Source organism: Netta rufina (genome assembly GCF_964035555.1).
Source record: "Netta rufina genome assembly, chromosome: 3".
In the NCBI taxonomy this organism is placed as follows: Eukaryota; Metazoa; Chordata; class Aves; order Anseriformes; family Anatidae; genus Netta; species Netta rufina.
In genome coordinates, this window is record NC_140125.1 from 29,959,649 (window position 1) to 29,984,001 (window position 24,353).

Consider the following 24,353-nt stretch of genomic DNA (forward strand, 5'->3'; position numbering starts at 1 on the left):
CAGTGCATTAAAGATAGGACCATGGCAAAATAACAAGGAACAAGTTATTCAATTTTAAATAAGTTATTTTCCATTGAAAAATGAAAGGAATGTAGATTACAATAGCAAGTATTTTTCGTAACTTTTTAAGGGAAAGGAAGATGATGAGTGAGTTTAACTGTTAGGGAAGGCAAATAAAAGCAAATTTCAAGAACTGTGCTGTGAACTGACACAGTCAAATCAGCAAGAAAAACAAAGAGGGAAGAGATATTAATTTGGAAACACATGCTGGATTTGGACACGGTTTAGATGTGCTAAACAAGGATAAGAAAGTGTAAATAAGCTGAAACCGTGAGGATGCTTTACTGATACGAAGAGAGGATTTCAAAGAGTGAGGAAATGGAAGAGGCTTTGGATCCATACTCAGATCAACTTGGCAGTGCTGAGCTTATTGTTCACACTGAGCTCCTCATAATTCTTCCTAAGAAGGTAGTCTGAACATTCATAATATACAGTAAATTGATTGTTAGAAGTTACTGATCTGGTGGAAACAAAAGACAAAAGACAAACATTTTCTTTATGAGTTTGAAAAAGTTTGATGAGCCAAAGTAAAATGCCTATGTTCATTTTGTGTTAAGCTACTGCAAGAACTGCATTTAACCAAGTTGCTTCTGAGACATCTGATTTTAATAGTTTATGCTTGTTCTTGGCAGTTAGCCTAGCCATCCCAGGCAAACAGACTGTGTCCTGTGCAGGGAGTAGCTCATGAATAGCCATGGATTTTCACAGAAGCTGTTTATGGCATTTAACTATATATTGAAGATACAGAATCAGACGCAAGACACGCTGGTATAAAAAAGCGCTACATAGGCAAATGAATAGATCAATGTGCCAAGTCTAATAACTTCCTCTTACCAGAAGCCAGTTACATATTTACATGCATACACATTTTGTAGTAGTTTGCTATAATGAAAAATTCATTTTCTTTAGAATTCCAAATTTAAGAGGAAATGGTATGTTTAGAGACTGTAAGACTCCTCACCCTCCCGCAGCCCAGAAGAAAAAAAAATTACAAACACTGCATTCTTGCAAAAATTTATATCCTCAGATGACTTGATAGGCTTCAACTGTTCTACTGCTTTTTCAAAATTGTATTCATAAAATACAGTCCCTCTGCAAACAAGACACTCAGTAGGGCTAAAATTAATTCTTTTTGGAAAAAGTCACTGAAGCAATGGCAAAAGCAATTAAATCCAGAGTGTGAAGAGACAGAAGATCTGAAAGCCATTTTCTGAAAATAGATACATCTGTCTCTGTTCCTTAAACAGTTATTTAAACATGCAGATTTTTTTTTCTCCTAACTTCCTGCCCTCTGAATCTTTTCACATAGTTTGTCATTGCCGCTACTGCAAAAATTTGCCAAGTTCCACTTAAAATAAACCATCAATTTGTATATTAAATATTGCTATGTAAAATATCACCACCTTACCTGCTCCTATGCACCATAAATGTGCATTTTTGGACAAACACAGTTTTAATAAATCAGATATATTTTCTAATTCATCTTCGAGATCTTAAATATAAATATGTATGTATATATGTACATGTATACACAAGGTACATACAAGGTTTCACAGTACCTGCAAGATTATCTGTACAACTTTAAGGTTTGCAATAGAGAATATCTAGTAAACAAGCTGTCTGCACTGAAAAAACAAACAAACAAACAAAAAACCCCACACCTTTCAAAAGCACGCAGTCAAACATTAAGCTGTTCGAAACGTATTTTTTTTTTTAGAAGTTACCATAGATAATGGCACCTAGGGCTATTTGTTTATGACCAACTGACTGTCCTCCAAAGTTGCCTTCGATGTAAAAATGATCTGATATTAAGCATTTTTTCTTGCTTGCAACACAAAACCAATAAAGACTCTCTCATTAAAAACTCCTAGCCCAGCAAGGAGAAGCACAGAACAGTCCTTGGAAGAATGCAATATTAACTAGTAAGTAACTTAATATAGTATGAGCAGACATACCTCAGGAGCAAAATGAGTAAAGAGATCCCATCTTATTGTAAATCTTATTTATATGCATACTAAAACCAAAGCAAACAAACAAACACCTAAAATATAAGTATCACTGTAAACAGAAGGATGTAGAAAATGAAAACCTGGTGTCCACATCAACACCTGCTCAGTGCCCCCTCCAAAACTATTACAGTTATTCCAAATTTTTAAAGAGGAGAAAACCTCACGACTATAGCAACAGAACGCTATTCTATGTATACCCAACACATGGTACATAATCAAGTATATAACAAGTGAAGGATACAATTTTGGGACAAAAGAAAATTTTATTCAAGCCCAATGTTTCCACAAGTTGCTATAAAATTCCCAATTCCCTGGTTAGCAAAAGGCTGGTAAGATTCAAAACAGACATACATGTAAGCTCTATTATATTCTTTCCCTTCACTGATATCCAGAGAAGTTTAGTGCTGCTATAGTAACTCCTAATACCCACATAAATCAAAAAGGGCCTCCCCCCAAAATACAAAGAGCTTACACAAAACTCCCTGAATTGATCTTTATTTACTGCAATATATAGCCTGATGAAAATATTTTAATATTCCAAACACATCCAGAGTTATTTGCACACTCACTTATAATAAGTTATTACTAGTATTTTGCTTTATTGAAAACATGAAACTCACTAGACTGGTAATTTGCAATCTTTATATCAACAAAAAGGAAGATCACAGAATGACACAGTTGTACGGGTTGGAAGGGGCCTCAAGAGTTCATCAGGTCCAAGCCCCAAGATGAACTGCCGAAACTTCATTCTGAATTCTTTCATCCACTCAGAAACTTACCTTTTCTGTGGTCCAGGAATACTTTTTTTTTGCCTGATACGACTGATGAGAAATTACCTCTATTAGAACAAATGTAATTAAAAAAGAAAAACATATAAAGTTCATAATTTAGCGCAAAATAGAGAAAATAGAAATAGAAAGCATTGAACCTATCTAAAGGGCAAAACTGGATGTAAGTAAGAAGCAAATCCTGACTATGCCCCATATACTTCTCTAATTTGTGTGTTTAAATGTCACTGAAAACGTTTTAGATCAAGATCCTGAATTTGTTTTGTACTTTGCAATTAGGTGCAACAATAAGAGCGTTATTTTGTTACAAAGATGCCTGAAGTTATTTGAGTAGAGAATTTTGTATGCCTGCTATGTTTAAGATGGTCTTCGTAGTATGTAAGAGCAGCTCTTCTCCTTTGCACATTCATAAAATTGATCTCAACGGCAACTTCAAAAAGGCCTCTACAAGTATAAAAAGAGATTCAGTATCTATTTTTCAGTTAGAACCATATTCCACATCATTAACGTGGAATTAATTTATTTTCTACACCTATTTGGCCTAGTAACCAATTCATACTTCTGTATGAACTTAGTTGCTATTTGAACATTGGTATGTAAAAATCTTGGATAAACATGGTACTTGAAAGAAGCAGATTTTTGTGCTATTTTTCAAGCTTTCTCTGCTTATAAAGAACATTACGACATACAATATTTATACTGGAGAGAACAAGCAAAAAGAGCACGTGAGTTTGTGAGGAACGGGACTGATCTAGCTTAGAATTTGCATTGTATAAAATCAAGCTGACAGAGGACCATATGGAAATCCATGTGAGAGTAAAAATGCAAGTAAACCACAGACAGAAGAGAGAATGTACAACTCAGCTCCATACTAATACTGGCACTATTCACTCACTCTGGAAAACAGAGTTTGAAAGTAATAGTAATAATGACAAGTTACTCAAAAATGAAGTCAGTCAGAAGCCCTAGCAAAACGTTTTAAAAGAATTTAAATATTACAAGATAGATTTTATATGCATGGGTTCATGCTATTTGTGAAAAGCACAGCTGAATTCTCAGAGAGCTCAGGAATATTTCTAAGACAGCACTTTATGGACTGAAGAGAGAAAGTAGTTAAAGTGAACAACAACTGAAGACTCCATTGTTTGCAAATTATAACTATTTTTCCACTACCTCTAAAGCTTTTTCCATTCAGAAAAATCATGAAATGAAATTGGAACAAGCAAAAACAATAGAACCCAAACTCTTAAGCCATATCCATTTTCCTCCAGCGATAGTCTGGTTTTGATATCTGTCCTAAATACATATATGTATTATGTTTTAAAATAGAAACAGCTTAGAAAAAACTATGAAGTCTTATGACTGCTTCTCTGTCTCCTCCTAATAACATGCATGGTGATTTCTTTTTTTCTCTTAATCTGTACCTTTTTTTTTTGATTTTTTTTTAAACTTACTCTCTAAGATTTTTCTTTGTTCCGAGAGAAGTGACATACTACTTCTAATCATTCAAAGCTGGCCACATGCCCGTGATATTTACTTCCTCTGAGGAAATTCAAATAACAGCACAGAGGAAATAAGTATTAGTATTTCTGAGATACTAGCTAATTTCTTCAGCTCCTATAATGGCTGATAATAAGAATGGAAGATTTTAAAATATAATCAATCCAAATGATAAACCAACAAACATGAGTTAAATGAACAGTCTTTGGAGTACTCCAGGCATGTATAGGTCTTAGATTTTTTTTTCTTTATTATTAAAACTGAAAACTATCTGCTTATCATTTTAAGTCCTGCTTTTTTGTGTCCTAAAATCAAATCTGTTTTAAAAGTAATGCACATTTGCTAACATTTTAACAATTACCTCTTTTCCCACTCATTTTAGTCTTGGTGGACATTTACATAGGTTGCTTTCATTGCAGTGACTTTGCCTGTCAGATACTGATGTCTCATTTTCACAGGTTCAACAAATTTCCTTGGTCTTGGAAGTCGAGAAAGGACCAAGCCTCAAATTAATTTACTGAGCCCTTCATTCTAGGCTTACTCCAAGGTAGTCATCACAGAGGAATGGTTGCAACTATCTCTTAGGGAAAAGTATTTAACTAAAAGGCCTTTTTCTCTGTAACTTAGAAAGTGTTTTCCACTATCCTTCTGATTAGGTTTGTAATCTTTCTTCTATTCTCTTTTCAAAAGACAGGCTTTTTAAGACGTTCATAAAAAAAAAAATTTAAAAAAATGAAAAAATTATGACATTTGTTATTTTACACCTCTTTTGCTATGGTCTCTTTACAGAGGCTGAAAGAATAGTGAAAGAACAAATGGATCCTTAAATAAAATCAAGATGTTGAATAAATAAGACAACACCATTTACTGATTATTAAATCTTTACAAATAACTATGTCTTCCTTGAATATTTCCTGGAATCATTAGAAAAAAGCTACATGGCTACATTAAGCAAAAATATTGATTTGAAGGGAATCTTGTCAAAGCAATTAAGGTGTGTTTTCGTTTGTTGTTTTTTTTTTTTAAGTTACAGAGAACTTTTCATTTTTCTGATAATTTGGACATTGATTTCCTGAATGCTTCTCTTGGATCATAAACTCAAAGCAACATTATATATCACAACTTAGTATCTGACAATTTAATGTTGCACTTAAATTCGTGGTATGTTCTCAGGTGCTTTTTCTTTTTTGCCCTCCAACAAAGAGCAGAGGCTTTGCCTACAAGGGCAAAACTATGGCTAAGGCTTTGCAAATGAATGAGTCACAGAAGTAGTCTGAGTATTTTGTTTGTTCTCACCCTTCCTTCCAGTAAAAAGGAGGAAAAAAAAATGAAAAAAAATACCCGAATCGAAAAGCATTTTTTTCCATAGGGAATTATTCAGGTAAATTAGACATGAATTTTAGCACCATTCTAACAAATTTTTACAGACAGACTGTTTGCACTATTTGTGCAAATGTTTTAGAAAGTTATCCTTGCTATTTGTAATGCATTTTCATCCCAATCCTAGTAAATCCAACTCTTGAATTTCAATGAATCTTTTGACTCAACAGACTTTGAATGAGACTCAAATCAGCAGGCTGCTCAGGGAAAAAAAAAAAAAAAAAAAAAAAAAAAGACTGACTTGCCAAGAAAAAGAGGTTATGCTGGAATTATTGACTAAATGCATACCAACTATTCTCTTAAATACTTGACAGCACAGCAGTCAACAGGCCAGCAGAAGTCCTTGTCTTATTCCTCACTTATCACCTTTTAGCAAACTAAAAGAATCCTCAGCATTAGCAATTTTAAATGGGAGGGAAGCAAAGCTGAGCTGAGCTGGAGCAAGAAGTTTTGGCTTCCATTTGGTTTTGATTTTCTTCACTTGCTGTTGTTATTCCACATTCCCAAAGCAAAGAATTATGACACAAAGCTTACTTGCAAAAAATCAGAATCTCTGAATTGGATCTTAAATAAAAGTGAAAAGAGACCTCAAACAATACATCTCTCAACTTTACTTCATTATAAATCTTCAGTTTCAAAAGGTTAGCAGTAAGGGGCATTTATAATACCCAAAGGCTTTTCAATGCAACACTACAAACATTAACCAATACTTAACCACTGGGGAGAAAAAAAAGAAAAACAAAACACATCATAGATACACAAACAATTCTTATGTAATTCTATAACAAGCAATATGTTCTCTGTTAAGAAGGCCAAAAATATGCCTAAAACTGAATGCCAGCATTTGACCACAGTGGATTATTTATGAAAATACAATAACAGGAAAAGAAAATCCCGCTCAAGAGTCAGTTAGGACTAATGGCTCTATGTAGTTTATCCTACTGGTATCTTCCTATTGAATCCCAAGGAAGTTCACTTCTATTTTTACCTATAAGCGAAGTTTATTTGGTCATTATAAGGTTCCTAGGCCTAATGAAACATATCTATAATCAAACCATGAAAATGACATCGCTATCATATAAAGATTTTGGGAAAATAAAAGCATTTTATGCTTTCAAATTTAAGTTATTGCAGTTAAGAAATTTATTTATAAGTATAGAAAATGCATTATGTTTTTACATGATAATTTGGATGGAACTGATTTGTATACCAAAAACTACAAAGACTGTAGGTTTTTAAGAACAGGTAAATATTTCTCCATGGGACATAATAAATTGTAATCAAACAATTATCATAAAAATTTAACTAATTTAACTTCATTGTTTAGTACATTCGTGGTACTTACCCTACTGAAAACACCTTTAAACTACCAAAATAGAAGAACAGCAGTATCAAACAATAACTTTTCATCAAATAACTGCTTCTGCTTTTATTATATTCTTTGTATCATCATTATACACTGGCTTCTAACTTACATTATTGCAGCACCTTTAATAAGTCGAACTGAAGAGGTAGACTGTTGCCCACCCACATAACACGTACCAGTTTAGCAGCAATACACATTTTTGGTTTCTCACCTTGTCAATCATTTTGCGGGCTTCCATTTCTTCAGAATTGGGATTTTCCAACTCAATAGTGTAAGTACCTTTGTCACTCTGGTCATCCTCATTGTCCTTCTCAGTAGCAGCAGAAACATGTTGGCTTTTCAACTTTTTGTCCATCTCCTGGTTCTGACTAGGCCTATGGCCGAGGCTTCCTGAACTCCTTAACAACGCAGCTTGTAAGACAGGTAAAGCAGCAGAAGGGTCTTCTGATTTTTGTTTTAAAAGTTTTGCATGTACTGCTCTGTGATGTGATGAACTGGCTTGCACAGATGAAGGAACTGCTTTCTCTCCTGATGTAGGTTTCACTCTTTCAGCTCGTGCATGAGGTGTTGGAGATGGAGATTCTGAGCACAGAGCACCTATGTTCTGAGAAAAAGAATAAGAACGTCTCTTTCGAGGATGGTCTTCATCAAAAAACTCAATCATAAAAGCAGTCTGACTCACACCAGCTTGCTCTTGCTGCTTTTCTGTGGAATGGACTTTCTGGTGAGCCTTTTTCAGCTCTGTATGATGATGTCTTAAGTGCTCTTCAAGTATTGCCCGCTTACTATAATGCCGGTGTGCACCAGCGTTTTCTGAATCACTCTGTGTACCGTCATCATGCTTATTCCCTACAATCAAAGCAAAAGAAAATAGAGCACAATGAAGCTATAAAAAAAAAAAAAAAAACAAAACACTAAACCCAACACATACAAAGTAAACTTGCATACTAAGAAAGAATTTCAAATTGTTCTTCTGTGCAGAATCCAACACATTTCTGTACCTAGCTCTGGAAATTTTGTACAGCTGCTGATGATGCATAAGCTAAGCAATAGTATCAGTGCATCTGAATTACCCTTTTCATCAGTATTGCAATCTACAGGTACTTATCAGTGATTTACAAAAGGCAGTATTTTATCAGCTGTGCTATAGCATGGAAGTGGCTTGTTTCCCAATTATATCAATTTCGTTACACAGCCATTTGATTGATTACAAATGACTACTGAAACATTCTAGGCAAGGATAAAATGAAAAAGAAGAACATTAAGACAGACCTTCTGGTACATAAGAATGCCTGTCAAGTGACAAAACTGATGTTGTTAGATGGTCTTCTCCTCACATTGTTACAACAGTTTATCATGACAAATGTCTACTGAAAATTGAAATTAATTCTTTATTACTCTTTCCAAGAAGTAGAATGAATTTTGCCATCATTCATTCCTCTCAGCATCTGATATATGCATGCAAAATGTCTGTTATTACTTATTCATTTCTCAAACTACTTTGAGATCTATGAATAAGGACTACGTACTTAATAAATCACATATAGACATATAAATATACTCAGTAATGAGGCCTGAAAAATGTATGGAAGACTGGGTACTTATACACAGTAAATCAGGCTTAACACTGAACAACCTCATGTACAATGAAACTTTCTATACTTGCATAGTTAGGATACACAGCTACTATTCATTTAAATGGTAATTGTATGTTGGGAACCCTTACCTAGGGGACTAACAACACTGAATACTCAGTTGAAATCTTTACAGCATCCCTATTTGCCATAGAGACCTCCCTTTGTTACTTATTTGTACAGTGACTCAACAATGTGATGGGTCCTATACTTCCATACAATAACAATAAACATCAACACCACTCTGAAAGTCATATAACAATTTTAGCAGTGTGACATCAATATAGGATACTGTAGGAAAAAGCTGAGCAGAAAAATCAGAAAGATTTTGCTTGTTTGTGTTGTTTTTTATTTAAAAACCAAAAATTTCAAATAAGTTAGGTACATACTCTACCCTTATGATTTGACAAAGAAGAATTAATGAGAATTAATGAGAATATGAAGAGATCACAAAAGATTACAAAATTCAGATATTTGTTATGGCCAAATGCAACCTATAACTTACAGCTCCCTCAGTCAAAAATGTATCAAACTTCAGGAAGTTTCTGCTGCCAGGAAAGGGCTAAGGCCTTGTAAACAAAATCCTGCCATAGTGATATGGTTAATGTTTTAAAGAAGGTTCATGAATATAATACAATATCATGCAGATAAAAGAATGCTCTGTAACATTCTCTAAAGAACTACTATGCTAGTATCTTAATTTTAGTGCACCCATACAATTCTGTTTTGAAAACGTTATTTTTCAGCTTAATTTGAAGAGCCAGCCCTAAAATACAGACTTTTGATTAGAAAGACAAAACACATTGTAATGAATCCCAGCTGGGTTAAGAGTTAACCATGATAATGTTGCAGAAGCAAGAAAGTGGGAATAGCAGATTAAATCTGCTGAATTTAAAAACAGAAAATAACAGAGACTCAAAAAAATTTGTCAGAATTTTCATTCTGAAAGTTTGAATGTCACTGAAATCTTCAACTGAAAATAAAAACTACTTTCTTCTCTATTCTGTGAAGTTGGATCCAAAAGAAAGTACACTTTAGACACTAAAGATTTGATTTAATTTTATTGGAAATGTCATTGTATGCAGTGAATATGTCTTAACTGTTACTTCATTTAACAGCAGTGTTTTTATAAATATAATATCCTGCAAACATAATATAAAAATTGAAGATTTTTGTTTACTTCAGATTCCGGAGACAAACTTGACTTCATCACACATGATCAATTTAAGCAGAATAACTATACAATGTACTTTTTGTCACCAAATGATTTTCCTAGAGTACATGAATATTCACAGAACATAACTTGAACTTCCGAACTTTGATTCTATAAAGCTATTCAGCTTTTTAAAGTAATACACAGGAAAAAGTGAAATATGTAAAATTTAACTAAAGGCTTGAGTTTGTTCTTTTTCCCTTCAAGATCAATGTTTTAAAAATATGATTTCTTTGTACCTTGTTAGCTGTACTATAATATCTCCAATTAGTATGCTTACTGTAAGATGACTTGGTATTTGGTTTACTATCCTCTTTAATATTCAATACGATATCCCTGAACAGATCCTTGCACTCCTGTGGAGTACCTGTGATTTCAATTGAACTCCACAAGGGCTCAAGGACCCACTTACTGGATTCTGGTGAAGAATTGTTGCCTTCAGAAATAAGCATAGCTGGAATTACTCACTTTACCTTTTAGTCTCTTCAAGTACACTGGAACGTCACTCTTAATACTTTTGGAATCTTCTTCTGTTGGTTCCCATATCATTCTTGGGGGATTGTTCTGTGCTAGCCAATCTGCTACTTTGCTCTCTGCAGCCATCATCACATTCTGAAGCCCAGGCAGGTCCTGACCACTGGAGGAAGAAGGCTTCTTTGACTTGTGACGCTGTTCAGATGTGAACTTTGTTACGTGATCTTTGATTGTTACTTTCCCTGGAGTGTTGTCATCAAATTCAATGGTAAAGGAGGCATGCCCCGCACCTGCTGCATGGGAGCTCTGGTTATCTTTTGTGGGAATTTCATGAATAGTGCTCTCTGCTACCTGTGAAGATTGCTGGAATTCTTTTGTAGGAATTTCAAAATAACTTGGCTCCCTACAGAAAGGATAAAGTTCTTCACTTGCAGCTGCAGATTGTTCCTCAGCTTGCTTGGCATCTGTGCTGCATCCTATTAAAAAAAAATAAAAAATAGATTTCACAATACTTGGGAACTTCAGGTTCTTCAAGAATTTTCTGAATTTTTGTAAAGGCCACTCAAGAAAATTCTGTAGTAAATAGCAGAATTGTGGAGAAGATTGAGTAACATAGTTCTGGAAAAATAATTCCAGAATTACATATGAAAAGCATTACTGAAAAGACAGCTCTGGCTGTAAGGAGCGTAAAGTGGGAAAGAGCTCACTTAAATTTGACAAAGGAAATCTGCACTCCAAAAATGTTTAGATGACATAAAGGTCACATGAGTTATTAGTAACATGGAAAACAGTCATAAAACATTAGAGAAATAGTTGGGAGGATCACTATTGGCAATTTTCAAGCTATTTAGAGAAACATAGATCAAAGTGCCCCTAAAACAAGTGCTAGTGATGTGGCTTCCATCTCCTACAGTGGAGAGTTAGTTTAATTTCATTTGGTAAAAACTTGGAAAAACAACTCACACATAAACACAAGATAAACATTAAGTCTGACTTGGAAGTTTTAACACTGATAGGTACTGGATAGTGTTTTGGAATTCAAACACCTTTTATATTTCTACAAAAGGTAAAATCCAAGAATCAAGATAAATCCTATTGTCATCCACTCTTATTTTACCTGTTTCCATAATTTGTAGAAGAAAAGAAAAAACAACAATAGCTGGAAGCGTGCATAATGTTATAAAATCATGCTCGAACTGGGAAAACACAGCAGAATGTGGAAAAAAGCATGGGGAAGTCCCACTATATAGACTGAATGAAGGTTAAAGCTTCTTGTGGTTGCTAGCAAAGCTATTGATGTGTCTTTAAGAAAACAAATCTTCTGGTTGCATTTCATGAAGCAGTAAGCCAGCCAAAATATCTGGTATAAAGATGTGCTATAAGCAACAGATGCTTGAGATGTTAGCAGCAATGGCAAGCTACGTTCCAGCAAAGAATTCTGAATAGTTCCTACGTGATTTATCATGAACCACATTAAGATGTTTAAGAAATCAAATTAGATTGCCAAGAAAAGGAGTAAGAATGCAATTAAGAGATTTCTGGGGCTAAAAATATCAGCTGACACAGTTAACATTTGTGTATGAAATAATTAAGCAATAAGGTAGCAATGGAAACATGCATACTATAAGTCAGGAGTTTAAGGGGTCAAGGATGCAGGACAGTTTAATACACCTATGCTGTTCTTTGCAAACATTTGCTTCTTGTGAAGGTTTAGGAAAAGGGTAAAACTTAAGAAATAAAAGAGGAGAGTAGTTTGATAAAGAGAAATGGAACTAACAGCATAATAGCTAGAAAAGTTGGAAAAGAATGATGTTAGGTAGGGATAACACAAGTCCATATTCTTTATTGATCACCATGCTTTCATACCAATAGGATTAAAGAACGTTAATGCAGGTACACAGTTATTTTATTTCATCTATAAGTAGCTGCTACAAGCCCAAAAGATGTTTAGAATTCAGACATTTTTTAAACTCTGTTGTTGCAGGCTAAGAATACCCCTGCTAACATGTTTGACTGATACCAGTTCTTTCTAAACCAGCCCCTATACTGTCAGCTCTTAAACCAGCCTGTGTTACCTCATCCCTGGCAGGTACATTTTATGCACTACAACAGCACCTGACTACACCACGTTCTGAGAAATGGCATCCTCCAACCTGAAAACTCTTATGACAGCAGATATAGCAATAAAGGATGAATCTATTTTACAGACACTTGTCTTCTAGAAGACCCGGGGTTAAGTGTTCTATCTAGAGCAGGTTGCCCAGGATCATGTCCAGATGGCTTTTGAAGATTTCCAAGGAGGAACACGCCACAACTTCTCTGGGCAACCTACACCAGTGCTCTGACACAGTACAGTACTGCTTCCTGATGTTCAGACAGAAACGCTTGTGTTTCAGTGCCCACTACCTCTTGCCCTGGTACTGGACACCATGGAAAAGAGTCTTGCTCTGTCTTCTTTGCAGCTCCCTTCAGGTACTTACATACATTGCCAAGATTTCCCCTGAGCCTTCTCTTCTCCATGCTGAGCAGTCCCAACTCTCTCATGCTCTCCTCATAGTAGAGGTGCTACAGTCTCTTGATCATTTTGTCTTCGAAGCCCTCTGTTGGACTCTTCCCAGTTTGTCTAGGTCTCGCTTGTACTGGGGAGGTGGGAGAGTGGGAACAGAATTGGACACAGAAAGGTGTCCAGGTGCACCTTCAACTATGCTGAAGGAGCAGAAGGATCACCTCTCTTGACCTGCCAGCAATAGGCAATACTTTGCCTAATACAGCTAAAAATACCATTAGCCTCCTTAGCAGCAAAGGCACATTGCTGACTCGTGTTCAGCCTGATGTCCAACAGGACCACCAGATCCTTTTCTGCAGAGCTGCTTTCCAACAGGGTGGCCCCCAGCAAGTACTGATGCCTGGGACTGCTCCTTCCCAGGTGCAGGACTTCACACTTCTTGTTGATCTTCATGAGATTCTTGTTTCCCAAGATACTGTATTTAAAGAAATATTTCTACTTTGGGGCCTGGAAAGTGTAATCTACTGGCCAGACAATAAACAATATTTTTCAGAATATATGAAATCATTGGTTCATCGCCATCTTTTGATTTTTGAAAATGGTTAAGATTGAAGCCAAAACACATCAGAGGTGTGGTAGGCTAAGGCTGAGTGCGTCTTTAACACTGGTTTGTAAGCATTGATGGACAACTTCAAGAAAAATCTTCTGTAAAATTTCCCTGCAATGAATTTAACATTTGAAGTCAACTGTTTATACTATTTTATTCTAATATTTGATTCTAATATTTTTATTTAAACAGATGATATAATGCTTTTTAAATCTAAATTATGACAGTTAGTTTATTCAAAAGAATTGAGAAAGTGGATTACAAATGTAAAACAATTTCCAGTCTAGAAAAATTCGAAGGAATTATTTTTATGAGAAATATCCAAAGTACAAGTTAACGTTAGTTACTTAAAAATACTGTTTACAGTCGGAAATATTTGCATTTTTAAGAGAGTTAAATGCATAATCATTGATTAGAATCAGCAATAGAAAGCAAGGATGAAACAAAAATTTAAGGTGAATACTGATCTAAATCACTCTTCCGAATTTTTCAGAAATACTAAATACAAGCCCTTATTGCTTTCTATATATACACACAAAGATAAGGCTACTTTACAATGAATTTCTATTATAAAGTCATCTGCAAAGCTAAAGGAAATTGTCTATCAGACCAAATATAAATAGATGTAACAGATAAACCTCAAGCAAATTCTTAAGGTAGTAGTCATCACAACTCTGTAATAGCAATAATTATTATTTATAAACAGAACTAGCAGAGTACTTATATAGCAAGAAAATCCAAATTTTGTGAAATTGAAAGTATAGGCATCTGAAAGAAGGAGCTCTCATTCTAAAACAGACTAGAGCTACAAAAGAACGGTGTGATGATTTCTACAGGACAAGCAAGGAAGAAAAAAATGTCGCTGTTGTACAGGCATTTGATGATTATTAATAAAATAGTCTCCTAGAACATCCAGAGCTCACTAAATGGGAAACCATGTAAAACCAACGCTCACTTTTCAACATTAACAGCATTATACTTTCTAGGACTTTTTTTTTCCCTTAAAATATCAAACACACAGCTAGTCAGTACGTTAAAATTTTACTTGACAACCTAGACAACGGATGTGGCAGATGTTCTGCTATTCAATATCTATCCTATACACAAGAAAGTGTGTGCATATATGAAGTTATTATCAACAGCAAATATAGGGTAAAATCTTAGAAAACATTTTCCAGTGTTCAGATGCTTTTAAAAAGTTCTGTATTTTTAAGGCAGAAGGACAAAATTGTAACAAAACTTGTAAAATAAAATTGTCTGGAATTTACACAGCTCTTCTTGAAAAAAAATTGTGTAAATGTGGAGCAAAATATTTATTTTCAGAAGGTATGAAAAGAGGCCAGAATGCCACATTTATACAATATCCCCGAATATTTTTGTATTTAATTTCATATTTGGCTGAAGTCAGTGCTTTCAGTTGCTCGTTAATATTCCCCTTTTCCCTTTTTTCTTCTTTCCATATTACACTTAGCTTTTAGTTTCTGAAGCAATCCAGTGGTCTAACAGCATTATTTTTCATTTGATATTTAAAGCCAAATTGTGAAGAACACATAAAATGATTTACCTAATACTAAAGAAAACAACCTTTGTCTTCTAATGTCATCATATCCTGTCTAATCAAAGCGTATCAGAATTGCTCTCTAAAAAATACAAAGTAGTATCATATAGATATGTCCACCTCTCATAATAAATAACTTAAATGAATGCTTTCAGGGAGTTGAACAAAAGAAAACAACTAATCTTAAATATATTGTAGTCATGGCTCTAAAAATTTCTGAGCACTCCCTGGTGCATAGTGTCTACATTCACTTCTCTATCTTCGCAAAGCAAGTGCAGCACATGCATGTATTCCAGGCCAAAACTCAGTAAAATTCTAGAACAAATTTCTCAGAACTTTAATGTTAACATTGATTAAATACATGCACATAATCTCTTACACATACGGCTTACACCGATATTTCTAAAATACTGGTTAGCCTGCTTTAGCCTAGAATGACTCTTTCGTGTATGTAAGAACATTTAATCTGATATAGAGTTACACAATGCTGGAATTCAAAAAGTACTTCATGCCAAACAGAAAAAAAAAAGGATTTCAGGCTCTTAAAACCTATTTAAAAATTATTACTTCTGCCTTTTCTTAGATTTCCAGTAAAGGTATTATTGATAAAACATTCTACAAGTACTAATTAGATTAGCAGAAAATGGTTTTTTTTTTTTTTTTTTTTTTTTTTTTACTTTTCCAGGAAGTGAGAATATAACACATGGCCAGAATATTAACTACACACCCAGGAAACTTGTCATTAACATGTAAGCTTAACAGCTGGAGCATAAATAAAACAATGTCATATCATCAGTTTATATGCAACAGATGATTTGAATTGGGGCTAGTAGATTCATGGATCATTAAATTAAAGCAACATGCACGTCTGGGAAAAAAAAAAAAAAAAGTTTTCTTTCTTTTTAAAATTTTCCAGGCTTTTCTATTCCATTTTCAAATAACTTCCATTAGTGAGCTTCCATTGAGACAGAAAGACAGTAACACTAAAATAATCCTATTAACTTGAGACTGTAAAGACTAATTGTCTATAGTTGGCTTAGCAGAAACAAATCTCCCATTTGAATCTCCTCATTAAACCTTGCCCCATCTGTTATAATTCATGCCTTCTTTTCTATTCAGGGAATAATCATTAAAGCATAAAGCAAATTCTTCACAGCATTAATTTGTTAGAATGATCAACATGATGCTTCATGTATTTGAGTTACTTAAGAAAAAGTTTAAGAACTTACATAAGTTAATTCATCTGTAATTAATTCTTGTAGGCAGTTTATATCAAGAACCTTGCTCCAAACTGGTGTTTTAAATACATAATTTTAGCACATAAAAGAACAAATAACTGCATCCACTTTGAACAGTTTTTGCTAAATTAAAATTTATTTTTTGGTTCAAAAATATCCAGACATTAAGGTCTTGTGAAGTTTCCGATTTTCTTTCATTGTTTCTTTTTAGTGACTTCCAATTATTATACTCAGCTATGTTATAAGACATAAGCCCATAAAGAAACTACAAACTTCTTGAAAATTAACTTCATGGAAGTTGTATGGAATTTAATTGTAGGCCACAGGGGCCTGTAAAACTTATCTCTTTATTTTAAAATCATATGAAAACCTTTAGGATATTTTCTGTATGCTTCTATACAGATGAAATTAGTGTTTGGAGACTGAGGAGGAAAATACCGTTTCTTATCTGGTCTGTCCTCTCAGGCTCTCTGCCAACACCACTGAAAAACATCCACAACAGTTGAAAACCAGATGAAGAGAAACATGTGACTGATGTGCCATTAGTAAGAGATTAAGTGACAGAGAGAGAAAGAAATCACTCTTCTATACATATTTACACATCCTCTGAAATTAAAGTATTCTGCAAAAAGTGTAAGTACCCCCCCATGTGTATTAAAAAAAAAGAAAAATCAGAAATAATTAGTCCATCTTATCTATCCATCCTTATGATTACTTCACCAAGACAAATTATTTCAAAAATATCCCCGTCAATGTAGTTGTGTCTAGAATACGAAACCAAACTGTAACTCCTTGATTAGTTTGAGACAAAGTCAACATCTTATTTTTCTTTGAACTCAGAACTAAGACAGAAGCACTGATCACTTTGTGAAAAGACTCTTGGTAAAGTGAATAAAAACATTGTAAACCACTTGATGCTATATTGCTTCTGAAAAAGCAATTAAAAAAAAAGGAAAATAACAAACATAGCTACTAAATAGAAGCTGGAATATTGTGTCAGACCTTGTTAATTGTACTGCATCAAAACCACAGACTTCCAGATGTTTTTTAATAATCTATTTTTTAATGAGGGTAAACAACCTGCATGTTTCTAAACTAAAACAATGTAGATAGATATATGCAAGTAGAAAAAGCATCATGATTTCATATTTTTGTTATTTTGCTTTGGCACAGTGACTGTCATCAAAGAAATAAAAACACAAATACCAGAGACTACCAACCCTTTTTTTAGTATATGCAGCAAGGAATAGAGTCAGAGGAATCATAGACGACAGTTAATGTTTCCTCCAGTCATGAAAGAGAGAAGAATCATTTGGCTAGCAAATGTACGAATGGTATAACTTGAAGGCAAGGGCTTGATTATTTTTCTTTGTAACTGATGACATATATTTTTTGAGAAAAAAACAAAACAAAACAAAAAAACACATAACAGTCTGCCTTCCATTATTATTGACATTAGGAAAAAAGATTGTATTCCTTAAGAATGCTTAGAAGCATTTGAGGAACACATTTCTAGACTGAACATGGATTTGAACTGGAGTTATAGAACCAGAGATTTCTAATGCAGGATATTAATTCCGTACTTAAAAAGCCTCCATAGTAGCACACAATAGCGCCTAACACCATCTACAGTAGACAAGCCTTTGACACAAACAAAGTGTCCTACAACTGTACTCCACTATGACCCAGTTGTTTTCCTATGCAACAAAGTTGTTTTAGTTGCACAACTATCGCTACACTAAACGATTTCTCCTGGTTTCCCTTCTACTAGTCCAAATCTCAAACGACTTACTGTCAGAGTCATGAGTAATTTAGACTAGTAAGAAAAAGATAGCTATGGAGTTGGAGTTGATTTCATTACACAGAAGTGTTTAGTTTGTTCTCACTTGTTTTAGAGATTATTCCAATTCCTGCAAAATAGGATTCATGATAACCACAGCAACTACCATTATAGTAAGAGAGAAACTCCCACCTCAGTAGTTTAAAGAACTCCGAAATTAAAACAGTTGAGCCTTAAATGTGCACCTAAATAGCTAAACAAAGATAGGTTGAATTTTGCCCCAGCTTCAGTAAGTTTTGAAGCTATGCCCTTTATTAGAAAAGCAGTCACTTTATTTATATGTCTGATGATAGATTTAGGAGCCTAATTATAGACATTGAGATTTAGGTTTTGGCAACACACACTGCAACTAGACAAGCTGACTAAAAAAATATGTATTATGGGGAAATAAACTTGATAAACAGTTTATCTTTAGATTATGTAAATCTTTACTGCATAAAATATGAAATGCAATTCCTGCTAATACAACATTACTAAATTACATGACAGAAAGTTAGCACGGATCACCTTATATAGCCAAGGGTCAAAAGCAAAACAAAACAAAAAAAAAGTGATTTTATTAAAATATCCCACTTTAATCTATAATTTTTAGTACATGAAATGACAGGTATGGACTAAATTGATAAAGAGACACTGGTTCTGGAAACATTTCTATATTTACTGACAAAACTAGTATTAGATACTAGAAAAGTGATGTATCTTGTCTGAAATTGGTCTCTGGAAATTTCTGATTCCTTGAGAATAACTTTTCAAAGTTAAATTTTAGTAGGCTTTCATCTGTGCAACCCATCTGTGGAACTTAGAAAAACTGATATCCATTTAGTTCTCTAGTTCAGAATACATGTACTCCACTAAGCAGCAAAAGCCCTACAAATATTTAAAAGAAAGAGAGAGTAAGAAAAAGAAAAGATAAACTTACCCGAAGCCCCTGTCTCATGTATTTTTTCTTCACGTTTGCTGTCTGGTTTACAACCACTTTTTTCATCTGCTTCATCATCACCCCACCAGGCTGGCTGTCCATACAGAGGTGTACCACGAGGCATGGCAGAAAGATCTATAAAAAAAAAGCCCACAGCAGAGGAAATTGCTTTTCTGTTTAGTTTTGGTATTTAGGTTCAAGCAACAAGAAGAGAGAGTGATTTGCCAGGATCATTTCTCCTGGAAGCTGAATTGAATTGGTTGCATGCAACCAACTTAGAGGCTGGATAAGTGATCTGAGTTCTAAATATAAAAGCTTACTAATGACCTGATCAAAACTTCTGGCACAAACATTTCTGCAAAGGCAGCTGACATCTCTTATTGTTACCCTGATGTCTGCAAACACTATTTTCTGCATTCAGTTTGGAGTCATCAGTACAGCAGTACATTCCTAAAAGCTGTTCATTGCCATTTCTATGAGAAGAGTCTCACTTTTACCCACATTGACCTTTTGTTGAAATCTGAACTCACAGCATGAAAAAACTGATCAAATTTTGCAGTGCTGCCAAGGTTCCAAATCACTGACAGCTACTACAGAGTGCTGAAAGTTACCTAGTGTAAAACATCAGTGAGCACAATTTTAAAATAAAACAGGAAACAAACAGAAGACAAGCTGCTGTACAATAAAATTGTTTGTTATATAGGATACATAAACATGATTAAACACACTTGAACACAAAGGTTAAGTAAGGAAAGACACCATTATAATTAAGATTTGTACCTTCATGATAAATTGACTGGATTAGTTTTGATTTGAACTCCTGAGAGGATATTCACGCTACTGAGATTTAGCTATTTCAGTATCATACATATGTATTGAGGATACTTTAAGAAGTTTTTATATAAAAGAACATGACCTGTTCAAATCCATCTTAGTTGTTGTCTATTGCTTTGTCTGCCATGATTTTCGTTGTTTTTATTCAACAGTTACATATAATTTCATAGCCATGCCAAAGAGCAGCATGATTTGAAGATATTAACTACTTTTAAAACAAAACAGTAACAAAAAAGGACAAAAAAACACTTCAGTTAATACTCAATTGTTTTTAAAAACATGGTGGCTGATGCTCGTGCACTGAATTAGCAATAGGAAACAGCTTTGCATACAGTCAGTGAGAGAATCAATTCCCAAAATGCTTATAAGTTGCAGTCAAATATAAAACTCTATCATTAACTTTTACTGTTATTTTTGGAATAGTAAAGAGAAAGCGAAGCTGAGAAGAAAACCCACTGTGCTCACTATAAAAATTTAAGAGGACCTAAATGCTGGAAAGCAATATTAAATAGGAATACTAAGTTATTGGCTAGGCTTTATGTATCCTTAATAGGATGTCAGATTAGCCAAAAGTTAGTTATACCACTGAGTCCTATAGGTGGTGGAGAGAATTACTTGAAGTAAGCCTTCCAGAAGAATGGATTCAACCTAAACGATGTTGTAACTGCCTTGAATTAAGAAGTCAGACCTAGCCAGAATAATATTAAAAGCACAACAATACACAATTCCTTTCTCATTCTTGTGGTTATCTCCTGTAGTAGCTTGTAGCACAGCAAGCAATTATGGTCAGGTAATTCCTAAAATGAACAATCAACTTCGTTGTGTGGCTTGCTTAACATTAAGACATCTGTGGCAAAGCCACCATGACACAATACATAAATATTAAATATAAACATATATAAAGATGATGTAGAAACAAGATAGAAACTAGTTTCCACCATTTTTGTACAATAGAATGCTTAAATTCCATCCTATCATCTAACAATGTTTGCTAATATCTATTAAAAACAAAAAACAAACAAATAAACAAACAGAAAATAAATCAAAAGAAGGAAAACACTTGGGAATGGTGGTGAAAAAAACGAAAAATAGTCCTATAGGAACAGTAGGAACAGTTTGTACAATTCAACTGTAAAAAAAACACATCACTTTACTGCCATAGATACTGGAAATTTCTGATTCTTGAGAAAAGAAATACAAAGATCTGTTAAATGCTGCTTAAAAAGAATCCTTTAGGAGCTTTCTTAACATGTGGATGCTAGGAAAAAAGGCAGAAACTAAATTTAGAAAGTTATTAATTATTCTTATAATACATTTAATATTTCACATGATGTTTCTACATCTAATTGAACAATTTCAAAGGCACCCCAACAAAGCAAATAAATAACCTTTCAAAGTTTACATTTTTTTGCTGCCAAAATGCACCTTACCTATTGATTTCTCTTCAGATTTCAGTGCTTCAGTAGTCTTGTTGTGCACTTCATTTGTGGAGTCTGTTCCTTTGGACTCTGTAGTTTTGGAGCTAGTTTGCTTTGACCCTTCTGCCTCTGAAGATTTTTGGGATAACTGGAGTTGGCTTGTAAATTTTTCATGCTAATGTAATGTTAAATAAATAAATAAATTATCTCAAAGAATGTAAAAAACTTTTACCAGTAACTATGCAATGACAGAAAAACATCTAGGAATGGTCCATTATTACCTTAAGTGCTTCTTCAGGTACTCTCATCTCTCCTCTGACAACAGTAAAAAGATTAGTATGTAGGAAATGCTAAGGAAAACGCTCAACTCACAAGACAACTTTCTGCAAAGGCGATAGTTCTGTAGTCTATTCTGCTATTACAGTAGTGACAATTGTTTTACAAATCTATTACTGTACAGACTAGAATGCACAATAATACATGTACTTCTGAAAGCAAATGCACAATATAATTATTTACTACTTGTAAATAGAACATTGAATAGATACCTTAATGTTGCAATAAGTTTTCCTTTTGTTTTCATTTAGTAGTTTGCTGAATAATTACTTGCAATCTTTACAATTTGCATACAATTTCCTGTAATACAAGAATTTTCTTATTTGCCTCAAAGTAATGTTTGTTTGCAACACAAAAGTTACATGTTAAGAATGTTACAGCAATAGCTATACAGAGGTTTTAAATAGCAATTGAAAATCAATGTTTCTTTTTGTTAAGAAACAACAACATGTACTTTATCAATACTTCTGACCAAGGCATGGTATTCCAAAACCTGCGATTTTCTCGTAAAGAAACAGGTATTTCAAAGTTGCTTCTCTAATAGTATGAGAACATTTCATTTAATGCAAACATACTTTTCAGCAAGAAAAGCATGTCAGCACATTGTGCATTTTTTATGACAAGGATATCATATCCAAATCTCAGCTTATCTTCTAACTTCAGAGTGATGTATGTCTGTTCTGGAATCCTCACATCATTCACAAATGTCTAGAAATAAATGAAGACAGATACTGTTAAATTGAAAAAAAAAAAAGGTCACTAAACTAATTTTATAAGAATGTTTTCAGCATTGCAGATTTTCTACCAGTGATTCACTGGGCAATGTTACCTCAAATTAGCATCTAACATCATTATTTTTTTTTGTAGCTTGCATTTTCAATCTCAATTAGCTGTCAGAATTGACATACCATTACATTTGTGCACCTTTTCATATTATATACATAAGTTCTGAGGTAGTTTATCATTTCTAAACATTGTTAAAAGACTTAATGGAAAACAAACATGGACCAAGTTACTGCATCCAAATAATTCCACATACCAGTGATAAATAACTCAATGTACTGCGACTCCTGAACGGCAACAGATATAACAACACTTGTAAGCAGAAACAATTATTCTAACAGCTAGCAGCAAAACAGGGCAAATTCCACGGTCTTAACAAGGTCTTTTGAAAATTCAGTTGTTGTACCAAAACTAATCCTCCCTTCCTTCAAATCACTGTTGGAAACAGCAGGAGAAATCAGACAAGCTTTCTGGGATGTGAAGAAGGATTTACGTACCTGAAAGTTTGCCTTATTTCACCAGCCACATCAGTTGGCTGTTAGGAGGTAGTACAGAACAATTCAGACCTCGCAGTCTGTGTGGCTGGCAATCTTAACAGCAACAAATAACAAAAAGCTTACAAAAAGATACTGGTATTAACTTCCACAGAACACCTGAGGTGTAGACAACAGCTAATTACAGAAGCAAGAAGGAGGAGGAATTATACATGTTAAAATCAAACTGGATCTCAGAAAGGTAATTTGGAAGATTTGGCAAACAATACCATCAATTTTCAAAGGAAAAAAAGACATTAAACTTAATTCTGGAACTCAGATCCTTGAAGAATCCGTCTACCATATGAGCTGAGAAAAAGCTTCTGCACAGCATTTTGCCTCAAACTATTCCTCAAGGCTGAAACTCAAAGCTGAACTTACACTCAAAGCTCCTCTCCCCTACATGTATGTTCTCCCTGGGCTTTCTTGAAATCTTCCTTCTCCTTTTACCTTAAAAGAATGTAGCATCCAAACATACAAGAATGTAGCATCTTCCCCATAAGAAATACGACTAACCAGTTACATATGACCAGTCTCTTGTTTCTTGGTTATATTTCCCTCATCCTCTTTTTCAAATCATTAAAAAGCCTTCATTTAGGACAAATTCAGGGGAAATAAAATATTTATGGTTCAGCTGGATGAGTCTGTTGCATTATTTTATGAATTATTTATCAGTGGTATCATTTTCTGTACCTTAAAAAAAATACAGATTCTTGTTCATTTCTACTTTTTAGAACAACCAAACATTAGTTCTACAGATAGGAGATTAAACATTCAGAGAGAGCTTTGCGGAAAGACATTTACTATTGTTTTGTGCCAGTTTTAGGGACTCTAAATGCCACAACCATGCAGGATCGTTCTATTTTAAACTTGCAAATTCTACAACAGTATGTACGTTTTTAAGGACTGGAGCAGCTCAAGACTGGCATCTTTAAAGCACTTTAAAGTTAGGAGTACACACAAAAAAATAAAACTTTAATAGATAGGCAAGCCAAGTATCTGAATCTTTAAACGCTTGTTTTGTTCATCTACATTGAGTATTAGATGAAATCTCTAAGGATAGAAATTATGTCCTCCCCTAAAATAATAAAGGGGTCTTCTGTTTTGTCCTTTTTCTAAATAAAAATAATGTTTATCTCATTTATAAAATTGACGTAGGTATCCTTCACAAGAAATAAGAATTAAAGGTACAACTATTTACCGGTTAGTAAGCTAAAACTTAAGAGCGGTATTTAATGCATATTTATTCTACTTAAACATTATGAGAGTCCAGAGCAAAAACCCATGCCAAGAATATCCTCAAGACAGCCTGAATCTCAGTAAATTACCAAAATTCAGACTGCTTTGAGGACACACA

At 34.0% G+C, this 24,353-nt stretch overlaps 1 protein-coding gene across 4 annotated transcripts in view; it reads right to left on the reverse strand.

Moving 5' to 3' along the window:
- CEP170 (centrosomal protein 170) overlaps positions 1–24,353 on the reverse strand; it is a 101,445-nt gene that overhangs the window by 42,974 nt on the left and 34,118 nt on the right. For 3 of the 4 annotated variants that reach the window (XM_084284846.1, XM_084284844.1, XM_084284843.1), the window contains exons 4-9: positions 22,307–22,388; positions 21,626–21,681; positions 21,357–21,519; positions 19,093–19,227; positions 10,424–10,900; positions 7,315–7,952 (exon numbers count right to left, since the gene is read on the reverse strand). In XM_084284846.1, coding sequence (XP_084140972.1) covers positions 7,315–7,952; positions 10,424–10,900; positions 19,093–19,227; positions 21,357–21,519; positions 21,626–21,681; positions 22,307–22,388 — 1,551 coding nt within the window. The remainder of the gene's footprint in view (positions 1–7,314; positions 7,953–10,423; positions 10,901–19,092; positions 19,228–21,356; positions 21,520–21,625; positions 21,682–22,306; positions 22,389–24,353) is intronic. The other variant, XM_084284845.1, reaches the window with a different exon arrangement.